This window comes from Aphanomyces invadans (assembly GCF_000520115.1).
Source record: "Aphanomyces invadans strain NJM9701 unplaced genomic scaffold supercont1.42, whole genome shotgun sequence".
Classification (NCBI taxonomy): domain Eukaryota; phylum Oomycota; class Saprolegniomycetes; order Saprolegniales; family Verrucalvaceae; genus Aphanomyces; species Aphanomyces invadans.
The window spans coordinates 191,763-207,011 of record NW_008580187.1 but is presented as its reverse complement, the minus strand read 5'-3'; the positions used below and the strand labels follow the sequence as shown (position 1 = coordinate 207,011).

The window sequence follows — 15,249 nt, the reverse complement described above, 5'->3', positions numbered from 1 at the left end:
AGTAAGTCCTTGTTGTCAACCGTGAGTGCTACCAATTGTAGGGAGTTGATAGCGCAGAGGAAATTTGGAAGTGATTCAATTGTCATCGTTAAATCGTTCTAGCTAATGATCGCTATGCAGTACTCACGCGACCGTGTCGCGGGTGCGGGTGCGGATGCGCCTAGCTGCCATGTCGCGGGTGCGGGTGCGGCTAGCTGCCGACTTCTAGAGACCACGCACACTCGACGTCGCGACATCATTAGTTAGGTCCTTTGGTCGCTACAGTCACAGATTACTCGAGAAGAACTCGCAATTTTTGTGTACATTTATATGAAGTTTCATGCAGTGATTCTCCAACTAGCAGTTCACCGATCAATGAAGTTGTGCCATCGCGAACCTGTTCATGCTGTACGCTCATCTTCACTCACTACACAGATGACGAGGAATAATGCCATCGACCACACGCAGGAGAAGGAGTAGGTAAAATGAAGTATGAATTGGAAGGGAGGGTTATGCTATGTAGCTCTGCTACATAAATATGGAAAGTTAAGGCGACTCGTGGGTAGAGTCGCTAGCAACCTTTGATTCGTCAGCTTCAATGCCAATGAAGATCTTGACATGCATCCGGATTACTGTACGGTAGAACTGTTCTCCAAACCTTGTAGCGTTCGACACACTGTTAAAAAAACGCGCCTCCCAACTCACCACGTGGTGCCAACCCCGCGGCAACAACCGCCTCCTCAACCGAATCGACATTATCCTCGGACCCACAAGCTCCGCCGGTATTGCACCAGTGCCCAATCATGGGGAGGCATGCTGGCACCTTCCGACCACAAGTTGGCCACCGCTGACTTCCTCCTCGCAGTCTCTGCCCCTCGCATGCATCTCAATTCCCACCGTCCTCAACCCCCCGATTTTCGTTCCCTCCTGGACGTCTTGACCCAAATATCCTACAAAAAACAGCTAGCACATCTCTTAACCACTCACGTCCTGGCCTCTACAGCGACACCCAACTCCAATATCCAATCCCACCTAGACCTCGCCCTCCTTGCCTCGAAGACTTCGCACCCAGCATCCCTCTCACCTGGCAGCACACACAACTTTGCTGACGCCACGTTAAAACAACTTTCCACAGAATAACGCTCTATCCGTCTCCGCCTGCAACACGAGCCCCTTCTTCCCGCCCCCGCCATCGCTGAACTAAAACCCGACGCAACCAACTCCTCCACGCCATCCGTGACCACTTCCGCTTCTTCGCCAATGAACGGCTCAACTGTATTACCTCCGACATCGAGACCCACATTCCACACACACGAATGCTTTCGTCTGTCCGTGCCCTACTCCACCGCCCCACTGCTCGACCTACCATAGCAAATGACCGTAGTCACAATATACTTAACCCCGTCACGGCACACCATCGCATAAAAGCACTTTTGATGCCCTGTTCAACGACCCCGCGCGCGAACCCGCAACCCCCTGCACCGGCCCCCGCCCACTGAACGAACCAATATCACAAGTAGAACGCACCTTCAGCCGCCTCCACAACCAACGCGCCTACGGCCCCGATGGTGTTACTGGCGAACTCCTCAAGCATGACCGCTTCCTCCTCTCTATTCCGCTTGCGCGCATACTGAACGAAAGCTTTGCAACAGGCCAGCCCCTTTCTCTCGGTGCCGGCACCCTAATCTGCCTCCCCAAGCAAACAAGCCACCCGGACTATGCTCTCCCCTTCGACCCTTTGTCCTCCTTCAACAGCATTCGCAAAGCCGTCTCCCTCATCACCCTCCACCGCATCTCTACTAGAGTCGAATCCTTTATCGGCCCATACCAAAGTGGATTCCTCCCAAACCGCAGCACAACAGACGTCGTCTGTACCCACAAATGGCTGGTAGCACGCGCGCACCGATACAAAGACATACACTACATTCTCGGTATCGACCTATCCCGTGCATTCGACACTGTCGTTTGCACGACACTAATGTCTGTCCTCGCCACGTTCCTTAATGACGACGAACTCCGTCTCACTCGACTTCACTTGACGTCGACCACATTATCGTTCCGTTGCCAACAACTGCCGCTCGCGCCATTCTCCACCAATATCGGCGTCCCCCAAGGGGACTCTATCACCAGTTCTCTTCATAGTATACCTCGACGCTGCCCTCCGCGACTTCGCCTCCTCTGCAAACGCCCCCAGCAACCTCCTCGCCCGCACCATGGCTTATGCCGATGACGCCGACCTCGTCTGCTCTAGCCCTACCAAATGGATGCCCTCATCAACCTTGCCCCTTCGCAACTCGCCCACTGAAACCTCCAAATAAATATCCAAATGACTGAACGTACAGTCATACAACGCAAGCCCTTCGATTCGACCAGTGATGCAGACACAACAACCTGGAGAACATGCAAAAACTCGGCAGCTATCTGGATGATTCAGCCGTATTACAACGTCGATTTACCCTCGCCCGTACTGCTTTTCACTGCATGTATCGCCTTTGGTTCCGTACTGACCAAGTCTTGGAAACCACACGTCTCCGCTGCTACAACTGCTACGTCATATCAATCCTCACATATAATTGTGGTACTTGGGCCCTAACCTCGACGCAACTCCACCGCCTAGAAGCCTTCCACCGCCGTCAGCTTTGCTGTTATCTCCGCATCTTCTACCCCAACAGGATATCCAACGCTAACCTCTACTACCGCTGCGATTGCGAGCCACTTTGGCTCACACTTCTCTGTGCTCGCTGGTGTCTCTTCGGCCACATCCTCCGCCACCCACTGGACATTCCTGCCAACAAACACATGATGGACTTCTTTCGCCGACGACTTACCCAAAGTGGCCTGGCCGATCCTTCACCACCCTGCCGATCGTCCTCGATCACGACATCCGCCCATTGAACCACTTGCTGCGCGTCCTCAACTGCGAAGTCATCGGCCACCTCCGCCAACTTGCACTCGACAGGGCCAAATGGCTCCACCTAACCCGCCGTGTACTCGAGCATTGCCCACCGCTGGCACCTTCCAGAACCGACAACGACCTTGTTCCACGGATGCGAACTCGTCCAAGGCACTTCAGTTAGTTACCAGACAAACAGCCGGATATAGCTACGCGTAACTGTAAATTCCTTCCTTCTCCAAGTCGTTTGGAGGTATGGGGGGCACATCGCCACCTGCAAGGACGTGATCGAGTTGATACGCAGAGCGTCGTCCGGTTATTTCATGGGGACGTCGTTGTCTCCCGTGATTGCCGCGCAAGTGCTGGCGTCGTTTAAAGTGATTATGGAGCGCAACGCTTAAGGCGCTTCGAGAGAACGCCAATATTTTCTCCAAGGCCATTGGACGCTGGCATGATCTCGTTGGACCAGTACGACTCGCCCGAGATCCCAGTCATGCTGTACTCAATCTCCAAGATCGCCGAATTCACTCGAAACGAAACCAAGAGAGTCGTGTCGTGGAGTGTTGTGATGGACGCGCGGGACTTGATGGCTTCGGCCATCAACATTACAGGATAGTAGGGGTCCAGGCAAGCGCAAGGTGGACAAGATATTCACTGGTGGTGAAGAAGGCAAAGTTCTCTCGTCGACTTGACCGGTGAAGTAGAGGCTGAAACACCTGAGACGTTCGAGGCGGTGCAGCGGTCGCGATTGGATGAAGCGACCTGAAGGTCAAGAGGAACTCGAGCAGACAGCGGCTCGAGGGATGTTGGAAGGTGCTCTTCAAATGTTGGGGTCGTTGGAGGCTGTTGAGCAATTGCTGTGTGAACGTCGCGAAGAAGAAGCTGTGCGGACGGTCAAGTAAGCGGAACGGGCTGCTCAAGAGGTGCAGCGTCGATTGCGCGACTTTGAAGTAACAGCGTTGGCGCGAAGAGAAAATTGCTCGGTGCTGAGACGACGACGTGGAAATTCGAAGAGCCCGCGAAGATGGTGCCCCGCGTGCTTTGGTGGACCTTGAAGGATCTCGACTTTGAGCGAGTGCGGATGGAAGAAGTCCAACTCGTGGACGATTTGAGCGAAACGTTCGGAATGGACGGCGTCTGCGAGGCAACGTTCGATTTCGTGAGTGACGCCACGAGTGACGTCAATGCCGTCGACGAAGGCAACGAATCAGGCATACTTGCGCGAGTGTTCGAAGACGATGCGTATCTGGCGGAGTTTTGGCGAACCAAGATGACTTCGAAGGTCACGTCTTGTGGATGCTAAGTGCTGTGACCACAATGACGATGGTGACCGCTGACGAATGAGGGTTCGCGCGCTACAAAGAACGCATGCGCGAAATAAATCCAAGTTGGGTTCTCGATGGGTTCTCGACTTTGGGCATGTCGACCTGTGCGAAGGCGAGACTGGAGTACATCAGCGTATTCTTGTACTCGTTGTTTCGTCCAAACGCGGTACGTAAAAAAAATCGGTTAGCTGGTTGGTCGACGACTGTGGGGACCTTGGCTAGTTCTTTGGCTAGTTTTGCATTGACCCGCTGAGCGATTAACCGGCGTTTACCCGCCGAACTTGTTGCGCTGTTTGCGTAGGAACGCGGCGTGAGCGCGAGGTAAGGTTGAGTGGACTTCAGCTTCTGACAACCATCTCGTTAATGATCCGTTGCGACGACAAGCTGTCGTCCTTCCTTCTTCCATCGCGACTGGACCAGCCGTGGTGCGGTCAAGCTCAGTGTAAACGACGGCGGGGGTGGTGCTGTCGACTCCTCGAGCAGGGGTGCTGGTCATCTCCCCTACCAGCGGGACGGACGCGGAATCCGTTGGAAGAGTCGCGTAAGGCAAGACGAGACAAGCCTGGGCAGCGGTCGACGGCACTGGATCGCGATGGCGGTTACGGGAGGATGAAGTCGGAACCAACAGCGGCGTTTCTGGTGCAGGGTCAGCGTCCGGTGCTGCCGGCGTTTCCATGAGGCGAAGGGTTGTGCCACGGAATACGCACGCAAAATGTCTTCGAGCGCGCGGTTGGCACATTCTGTCTGGACATCAGAATCGGGACGGTCGGACGTAGACATGGCAAGGTCAGTGCAAAAGAGGTCGAACAGAGCCGACCAAAATTGAGACGAAAGGCGGTGTGTTCCAAAGGTACATAAGATGTTGTCAAGCCGTTGAATTACGAAATTGGTTGATTTGGATATGACCTGGTGTACACTGTACTGTTGTGTGTCCAATATCTATTGGGTGATTCTGATACGACGTCTCTTGACCAGTATTCGGGTATTCGTCCCCCGCTTGACCCATCTTGCCACGCTCTTGATCACGACCTTTGTGGACCAGCACTTGATCATCACATCATTAACAATGGTCATCAGAATCGGGGCGGTCGGACGTAAACATGGCAAGGTCAGTGCCAAAGAGGTCGAACAGAGCCGACCAGAAGTGAGACGAAGAGAGGGTGTCGCGGTCCGACACGATGGACCGACAAGATGGACCGCAAGAGACCAAAGCAACAGAAGATATGATCGAAGAATAGGCGAGCTGCGTCTTGCCGCTGATAGACTTTTTGACTGGGATGACCATGATGTATTTGGACGCCCTATCACACAAACTATGATACCCGTGCGACCACGAGCGTCACGCGGGAGGCCAAACATGAAGTTCATGCCTACCGCTGACCAGTGCTCATCGAGAACCGGCAAAGGGTGTAGGAGCTCTTTAGAGGAAGTCGCGGTCTTAGTGCGTTGACATGCGTCGCCAGATACGACGCTTGTCAATGCACTATGTATGAACTGGACAACGCAGGGTACATTTTGTTACGGCCGAAGTTGCCGCCGCTGGGGGAAACATGATACGCGGGCCGAAGGGATGCACAAATCACAGAATCCCAAGGGACAACAATGCGCGGGGGCGAGTCCTGGGTGGGTTGACTGAAGAGCAGGCCATCGTGAACAGAGTAACGATGGAGTAAGGACGGTGAATGCCGAGGTTTTGGAGGTTCAGGGCGGTGAGGGCACTGAACATGGTCGATCAAGTTGTGTCGAGGGTGTAGGCGGCTCGGATGCGAACATGGAGATCGAAGTGGATGGAACAGATCTAGGCAAGGTTTAAGGACACGAATAGTCAGGACACGGAGAGAGAGCGCCAGCAAGGACGTTGTCTTTGCCTACTTTGTATTGAAACGAGAAGTTGTATTCGGTGAATATGGAAAGCCAGCGAGTCATGCGAGCTGACATGTGGGGCGTGTTGACGGCAGTTCGCAACGACGCAAGGTCAGTGTAAAAGATGAAGGGGTCCACGCCGATGAGGTAGACGCTGAACTTTGTGCGGGCGTACTTGATCGAGAGGAGCTCGAGATCGTGGACAAGGTACGAACGCTCGGCGGCGTGGATCTGGCGGTATTGAAAGGACACGGGACGTCAGCGACCATCTACATCAGGTTGCATTACGCAACAGCCGATGGCGTACTGGGAAGCGTTACAGATGACGCTGAACGACTTGGAAAAGTCCGTAAGCGCCAAATATGGGCACTCTTGATGTTGGATTTGAGAGCGTCGAAGGCGAGCTGACAGTCGCTCGATCAGACCCATGGGGCATCCTTGACGAGCAACCGAATGAGGGGTTGCACGATGTCGGCAAAACCACGAGAATACTTGTGGAAGTAGGTAGTCAGGGCAAGGCGCCGGCGAAGGTTGGTAATACAATGGTCGGGATCAGCCTGGCAACCGTGAATACCGACGAGGTCTCCAAGGACAGAGATTTCGTCGATCCCAAACAAACATTTGGAGAGGTTGGCATGCAAGCCATTCTCACGAAAGACAGCAAGGACCGCAGGAAGATGCCAACGGTGAACGTCGAGGTCGGTCTCGGTTTCAGAACCGCGACTACGCGTGCAGATGACGTCAAAATATTACGGGGCGAAATCGCGGAGAGGGCGGAACTTGGCCGTCATCATGCGATTAAATGTTCCAGGGGCGTTGGATAGGCCTTGGGGCATCTTCCAAAGCATTCCTCTTGATGTCAAGACGGAGGTCTTCTGCACCTTGCAGGCGGCGCATGAGAATTTGATGGAACCATCGCACTGTTGAAGCTAGAGAATATGATGAATCGACCCATGTGGTCAATAATTACAACTGATTATTTACACCCATTCCCCCCTTTGCGGGGAATGGGTATTTGCACCGAAATTGTAGCGGCGTAGAGCTAGTTAAAGACGTGTACGAAACGACATTTGCCGTTAGGTTCCTTCAAACAGACCGTCGGGCTGCTGTGAGGGGACGTGCTTTCACGTACGCATCCTGATGCTTTACGAGCCACGAAGAACGCTTGGATCGCTTCAAATCGATCACGTGGAAGCGGCCATTGGCTAGGAACGCAATATTTCGTGCCGGGCACGAGGTCAATGTCGTGTCAAATACTCATGTCTACGGATAGGCGACAAGAGACGTCGTCGGGGGATACATCCTTGAACTCATCAAAGAGGTCGAAGAACGGATTCAAGCGGAGGGAAACTCACTTTTGGGACTCTCCTAAGTCAGGCAGGGCAGATTCGTTAGCAGTGGACGAGGACGAGGACAAAAGGTCAAAGTCTTCATCGCTATGCTCGCGATATCGTGCGAACGGAGGGATTTCAAAAAGGAGTGATAGCTCATCTCTGGTAATGCCAGGATGTCGGAGTAGGATCGAGGCAACTCGTCGAGGTTCATAGGCGGTGAATGAACGCATTCGCAGTGACAACTTGCGGATTCGAGATATGCGGTGCTGTGACAAGGCGATGCAACTGGTGAATTTGATCCCAATGCGATTGAAGGGGTGATGGAGGGGCGAGATTGATGTGGAAAGGAGATTGGTCGACGGGAGTTGTGGATACGACGGCAGCGTCTACTGGTGGGCCAGCACGAGGGTGCAACATCTCGGGGTGAGGTTGCCGACATGGCTACGAAGACAAGTGTGCTGGGGTCAACAAGCGCACTGGTGCGGCATCAGCGGCGACTTCATTACTCAACGCGGTGAGGATATGGGCGATCAGTTAAGTCGGATCGCGCGTCATGTGCATAGGAAGTGAGTGTACGTCGAGGGGCGCGACTTTCACGCCAAAAGTTACCCTTGCGCACTTGGCGTCGTTGGTATGGGATAATGCCGTGATATCCATGTCCGATGGATCGGCACGATTGTGCGCTAGGGCTGTGGCGTACGACTCAGCTAGGGCAATGCGAACAGCCTCTTCGAACGAGGCTGGATTGACACGGAAGAGCTGTGTACGTGCCGGGCCGTGGTTGAGCCCGGCCATAAAGAGTTGATGCGGAGCGCTTCCGGTAGCGAGGAGTCGTCGTTGGCATTCGCGACCAAAAAGCGAAGGTCGTGAATGTAGTCTTGCAAGGAGCGTTTACCTTGCTTGCATGCGAGGAACTTGGAGCGATATTGGAAATCGCTGTGTTGGGGAAGGAAGCGGAGCTTCATCGCCGCAACGAGCTCGTCAAACTCTGCGATTGACGTCTTTCCGGCCGGCCAGTTGACGCTGCTTCGGCTGGCCGTCGGTTGCTCGACAATTTCCCAGCAGCCAACATTACCGTCCCATCCTGGCCGCGGCCGAGCGACGGCAAACAAACACGTCACCTTGGTGATGTGCGACTTAGACTGAATATACCGAGGCAAGATAGTCTCGTCGGCCCAATGAGGAAGCGGCGACGGAGCTTGGGTTATGTAAAACCATTCTCGTACAAATGCACCACAATGGCCAAATCACGGACATGGCCATGTGGTGCATTTAAAAGGAATTAGGCAAAACGTCGGGCCAACTTCTGTTCGGTTTTGATGTGCGGCCTTCCCGACTTGATCATCTTGTCATGCACTGATGGACAAATGTCCAAAAGTCCAACACTGAGAGCCCAGTCGCCGCTGCGAGAGATCGGTACATTTGGCACTTGTTCATCGGTACGCTCTTGATTCGCTACTGGATTTCTCCCGGTGCATGCTTGAGGTGTCTGCCGGCGACTCTCTTTAAATGTGACTTGACGACAGCTACACCATTCGACGACTTGGTGTCTTCACCACACTTGCCAATATGCCAACCCGTGTCGAATGGTGGACGCCATACATGTTGCACGCGCATAGTTTGTAATTTTTCGCAGGTAAGCTGACCGCTCACGCTGACCTCGAGAATGTCTTACTATAGCGGCACCCTTAGCTCGTCCGTCATATTTGTCTTGGTTTTTGTATTCGCCTTTCGCGTAGACTCTTTCAAACGAAAATTGAAAACGTAAATCATTAAAGAATTCCAGTCGATATAGCTTATTGCAAGGAACACGACCCACTAACAATTTTGCCAATCAGTGTTCTCGAAGTCGTCCATCCGATCCCATGTGCAATATTTCAAAAACTGAGGGAGTATAATTATGTATAGTATAACCACAGGAAAATGTATGTAATTGCTGTATTGTGAATTCGGGCCGAATTTGCGCAATCCGTAGGTCACCAAATCGATTCAACTTGCAACAATCGTTTCAGTTTTATTCGATTTGTATATGCACCTGATGGAAAATACAGGCAAATGTTTAAAAGAGAGTTATTCGCTTGTCGCTGCACGACTGAGCAATGTCAGAGATGTTTCCACTATGTCCTTTGCTTTGATGAAATGTGCAGAACTAATCAATCTGATCCACCATGAACAAAAGAGGCCGAAATCCTGATTCTAGTTCAAGTACTGTACATAGGCACTCCTATAGGTGCGTCTGGTCCGAGACCGTCTGCACGTAAAGGCGCTGAAGCAACGTTTAAGACCATGTTAATGCCGTGCGGTAAATTGTATTGGGCCGGTCCTTTATGGCTGCGTCATCGAGTGGCGGTAACCAAAAGGAAATTGACCATTCCAGCGATCTCGATGTCGCTCTATAGACTTGTCGTGCAGGTCTTGTTCATTTCGACGTATTTTTACCAGATTCTCAACGTATATGCGCGATGCTGATCGAATATTGAAATATTACCATTTCTTTGTATCTTAATATTTTATCAGACATTCAGTCACTTTCGAGAATTATACCAGTTTTCGTAAGTATATGATTCTTTGAGCAGGAATTCCATCTTTGATGATAAGGTCTAGTGCGCTTTGGACAAAATTCAAAAACGGATATCAAGATCAGTGCATCGATTTCATCGGTTAAACTCAATTGAATAGGAGTCTTCCTGCATCGCAAAACCATGGAGGCAGCAGCAACACGCACGTCCCAACACCGTGTATCATTGTTTGTTCGGCTAAAATCATCGCGGGTACTCGCGGACGGTCCTTGCCCATGTCGTCAGCAATCGGAGCGGAATATCATCACTTGGGTTCCGTTGGATTTTGGATAGTGCCATCATTCATCAGCACCCAGAGAACGTCTGTTACCTGCTGATTTGTGCCATATTTTGCCCGTGTATTGCCCATTTTTCCATCCGATTGAGTTTCTGTTCAGTGAAGTCAAAATGATTTCAACGCCGCTACGTGGAAACAAGAGGCCCGAATCTGTTACTATTCGTCGTCGAAACGTTGTCGCCTGTTGAATAAATAATTCAACATGAGCGAAATTTACGATCATTGCGGATGGATTCTTCGCCAAGATTTTTTCAATCTCTGGGACCACTATCAAGGTAGTAACGCACATCAAACTTACATGTGCTGCCTGGATGCGATGAAATGAGGTTATGGAACACAATAACGATGAATAATCGTTCTTACTCCATCCCGTGATGCTCAGTCTCGTCTACAAGGATTAAAACGTACTACTCCGATCCAAATAAAGTATCCACTATGACTTTGAGCGGTCCCCAAAAGGAGGGAAAATATTCTTGGGCAATGTGAGTGGTTGAAATTGATTGAACAAATCAAGATAATTTGTTCGCCGCCATTTGTGTCAAGTTTGGCGCCATAACACAAGTGCTAGTGCGTTTTGAATTTTGCCTGATTATGACTTGAATAAATTATACCATAATCTAAATGTACTCACCATTGACGAACTAGCCATGACGAACAAACAGCTAGATGAAAAGCAGAGGATCTCAATATTCGCGAAACTCTCAAAGAATGCCGTCAATATCAAGCCAAAAAATGGCGACTTTAAACGTCTTGCTGACGAGTATAGTGTTTGCACGCGTACAATTCGACGAGTTTGGTCGAGAGGGACGAGAAAAGACGCTCTCGTTAAGAAACAGCGAAAGCGACGCGATTCGAAAATAAGAGAGGAATTCCAAGAGAAAGCCGCCCTCAGACCGTACCAACGACGAAGCTTGGCGACCATGTCCGCTGCACTCAATGTCCCTAAAACAACGATTCATAATCGGCTACGGCGTGGGGAGTTCGTGTCAGCTACGACCAAATCAAGACCATTGCTGGATGATGACGCGAAAGAGGAGAGGCTTACTTACTGTTTGAGCCTATCGGAGAAATGTGGTGATGCTTTGAAGTTCGATGAGTTCACTGACCATGTCTTTCTCGACGAGAATTGGCTTCTCCTTCTCAAGGTACGCAGCCGTATATACCTGGCTCCGTGGGAAAGCACGCCAAAAATCCCAACGAAGAACAATCGTTTTGTGCCCAAAGTAATGTTCTTGAGAGCAATTGCGAGACCACGTTTCGTTGATGGTGTCTACTTCGACGGTAAGATAAGAATGTGACCCATCAAAGATAAGGTACCTGCGAAGCGTTCAAGCGCTCGTCGACCTGCGGGTACTCTTGAAAGCAAGCCAGTGTCTGTCATCAAGAAAACCTACAAGGACCTCTTGATTAATTATGTCTTACCTGAGATTCACTCCAAGTCAACTGTCAAAATGCAGCACGATAACCTCATCGCATCGAACAGGATGAAGAAGTCTTGAATGCCTGCTTGTCGGAAGTGCGCGAGGTCAAGTTTGGCAGTCAGCCCCCAAACAGCCCGGACTTGAACGTCCTTGATCTGGGTATCTTCAGCGCCTTGCAATCGAGACAGCTCGCTATGCCTGCTTCAACTCTTGAAGATTTGATTGAGAACGTGAAGACCGCTTTCGAGAACTTACTTTCCACGACGATTGAAAACGTGTACTCAAGCCTTCAAGGTGTCCTTGCCAGCATAGTTGATTGCGAGGGTGCAACACCTACAAGATGACGCACATGAAGAAGAACAAAAAGCGCCGTACGATTGATGCTCCAGCTCAGTCGCGAATGCCCGCGGATAGTGCCGTGCGTGTCTATCCATGACCTCGTTGTTGGATTTTCTACAAATAATATTCATGTCATGCATAATTGTATTCAATGAAGTAGAAGTGTCAACGTAACTAGAATTTTTCCAATTTTGATAGTGGGCACTTTAAGTGGATCGGTCGTAGTAGTACAACTTTGGTGATTATCAAACTTATCTAAATAATCGAATATTTAAATATATTAAATTGATTTGATAATTATCAAAATTGTCGGGGCAACGACCAGGCTCTCAGGGTTAAATCGTCAATGCTGTTGACGACGACTTTTTTGCCGACGGCTACAGCCACTGCTTGTAGTGCATCTCCATGATAAGGACTACCAACGCCTTCTGCAGCAGTCCGTGCCATCACCTTGTCAAGGCCCGGTCAAGCTAACACTTGAACGCCGAAGTAGAACGGGAAAACCGACGTATTTCTTGAGAACGTATCATCGTCGAAAACTATTTTGGTGGGATGGGGCGTGTCTGCTCGGACAAGTTTCGTTAGAATGGGCAGCTGCACAGTGTTGCCCTCATAATTGCTAACATACTTGACCACCCGCTCTGAGAAGGCGACGATGAGTACATCAACGGCTCGTCAACAAGATGCATGCGGTTGCTGAAGAACGTACATCACCGTAGGGTTCGTCCACTGGGGCGGCGGGGTCGACACGACACGGCCGATCCCGCCGCCCCAGTGTACACGACAGCAAAAGCTGGCTCAAACGAAGTATCGTACCAAGCGAAAAGCTCAACTTGCCTCGGGTCCAAAGAAGCTGGCTGGGACAGAGTATCATACACGTGCAATGTGGGAGGTCATACAGTGTGCGACAAAAATGTCCCAGTGGTACTAGATAAATATTTTGAGAATTGTATTGGCAATAAAATTACTCTCAACGAGAATGGACAGTATTTTGTTATATATATTCAAGGTATTTCCGAATGGACGTGCCACATATCCTAGATGATTGGTAGAAAATTCATAAATTCATCTCAGCCACGACCGCGACGACCAGCAACAATTACTACAATACGTTGAAAACTAAAAATATTTCGAAATATGACATGAATTTTCTAGTGACCAGCTTGCATTACAGGAGTAGCGCATTTTCAAATGAGTGATGAATTCACATGGCAAATTCTCTCAGGCTTCAATAGTGAGCTTACCCATAGCCATGCCATTAATTGAACAAGATTTTTTGTGCCCTCTGTTTAGGTAAGCTAATTAGGATGCAAAAACGGACGTAATAAGGTTTCAGCGCACACTGACTACATGACATATCTTGCATCAACGTCAAGGATTGAACCTGGACCTCTCAAGCATAAAGCAGGTGCTCTACTGCATGAGGTATTTATCTTGTTGTTTATGTAGTTGTTTTTGATGTTTTGCAACAACGTAGGACGGTTTGTATTTCATATCATTTTTATATTGTCACGACGAAGACGAAGTGAGCAGGTTGAAACAGTGTTTTGATGGAACATCCAACAATACCCTGTGCATCACATCGTGTACTAGCTCGTAGAATCATATGTCACCCGTTGGCTAAAAATATCACATTTTCTTCTTGCAGATTGAATGCTTCGACAATATTAAACTGACGAATTTGTCGTGAAGTGCCACTGGGGACATTTTTCCGTCGATCACTGTATATGTGACTTTTAGGAAATGATGTGTGTTCAACATATTGGATATTTTCCTTTTATAATGTCAAGCAAAATTTTCCATTGCAAATTTCGCACAATAAATGGGTACAGCTTCAATCCGATGGATTCGAATATCTCCAGGACTTGTTCCAGCAGGTCGAACTGGCCCGTTGGCGTGGTCGCGGCGCCAAGCAGATCGTCCAGTCAGGCGAGTAAACCACGAAAGAGGAGCTCTCCGAACATTTGAAGGGCAGCAGAATGGCAGAAAGCAACGGCGTCCGTCTGTCCAACCAGCACATGCATAGGCATAAGCACGCCCCAGGATGTCATGAACGAGTACAACTACTAGCTGACCGGATGCAGTGGCAGCTGCCAGTACTCCTTCGTCCAAACCAGAGTGACATAGACAGACGTACCGACCAGGACCACCATTGTGGCGTCGTTGGGCATGGTCTACGGAGCAAATAAGTCGTGCGCTTGAAACAACTGCTGGCCAAGTTTGTGGACGCGTTTCGAAAGGATGTTGGGAACGACCCACCCCACCCCCCGATCAAGGTTGAGCCCTCAAGGTCCGCCTGAAGCCAAACGCAGTCCCGGTCAAGAGCTCGCGTCGCTATCCACCCGACCACGTGGACTAAAGCGTTATATCGACACACTCGAAGATGCCGGACAAATTGACCAAAACAACTGGGCGACGTGGGCTGCGGCGCCCCGGAATGTGCCAAAGAAGGACCCAGGCGTTCGGCAGATGACTATGGACAGCCGCCGCGCCACGTGATGACCTCGATCAGTCTTGTCCTTCGTGATCACTGTCAGGCCGGGACGACGACCGTTAACCGGATAACTATCCGACCGGGACGTCCCGGACTAAGTCGTCCCGCTGTGATTGATCCAGCATCCTGCTACCGACCTCAGCGAGGTTCGACTGGACTCAGGGCGCACACGACCAGAGGACAACCATCGCAGGAAATCTCAACCGTTCGACATGTGATGCAGGGTGCAGAGATTTTGAATCATCCTCCAGGGGTGTCGTGGAGTTGTTTCAGCCTGTTGATGCGCGTTTGGGAAGTCACTGGTTAAGCTTGCCACGACTAGCAGACTTGGCACTGAAATTTGTTCCTGCGTACATTGCTGACCTCCGACAACCCGCTCATAGTTGGGAAGCTATGAGAGCAATTTCAACACTCGCAATGCCGCTGTTGCGTCAATTATGAGCATCATTCCTCCACCACATGCACACTCAGTAACTGATCTACCATTGCGTATGGATGAATAATCCGGAAGGTCCGACCACTCTATATCATTGTATCCGACATTTTAGCCAATCATCAGCTGTGAAACTGCGAGGAGCTAATCAAATTGAGTGAAGTGAAACATTTTAACCAATCAAATTGATTTAGGGTTGGGGGAGTAATATACGATGGTAACCTATGCGTATGCGGTCGGAGTTTGAAAATAATTATCGGATATTGGCATTCAAATATGAAGACAACCGCATAATGCAGACATAACGCACGA

At 50.3% G+C, this 15,249-nt stretch overlaps 2 protein-coding genes across 2 annotated transcripts; one reads left to right on the top strand and one right to left on the bottom strand.

Annotated features, from left to right (window-relative positions):
- Positions 1 to 3,624: 3,624 nt before the first annotated feature.
- On the top strand, positions 3,625 to 4,175 carry H310_12713 (hypothetical protein; the record flags this gene model as incomplete). Its single annotated transcript, XM_008879898.1, has 2 exons — positions 3,625 to 3,770; positions 3,824 to 4,175. The coding sequence occupies 2 exons, from the start codon at positions 3,625 to 3,627 to the stop codon at positions 4,173 to 4,175; spliced, it is 498 nt and encodes a 165-aa protein (XP_008878120.1).
- A 1,831-nt stretch (positions 4,176 to 6,006) lies between these two features.
- On the bottom strand, positions 6,007 to 8,189 carry H310_12712 (hypothetical protein; the record flags this gene model as incomplete). The annotated part of the gene is made up of 4 exons (XM_008879897.1): positions 6,007 to 6,291; positions 6,349 to 6,464; positions 7,210 to 7,265; positions 8,014 to 8,189. 4 exons carry the CDS (start codon positions 8,187 to 8,189, stop codon positions 6,007 to 6,009), a joined length of 633 nt encoding a protein of 210 aa, XP_008878119.1.
- Positions 8,190 to 15,249: the final 7,060 nt, after the last annotated feature.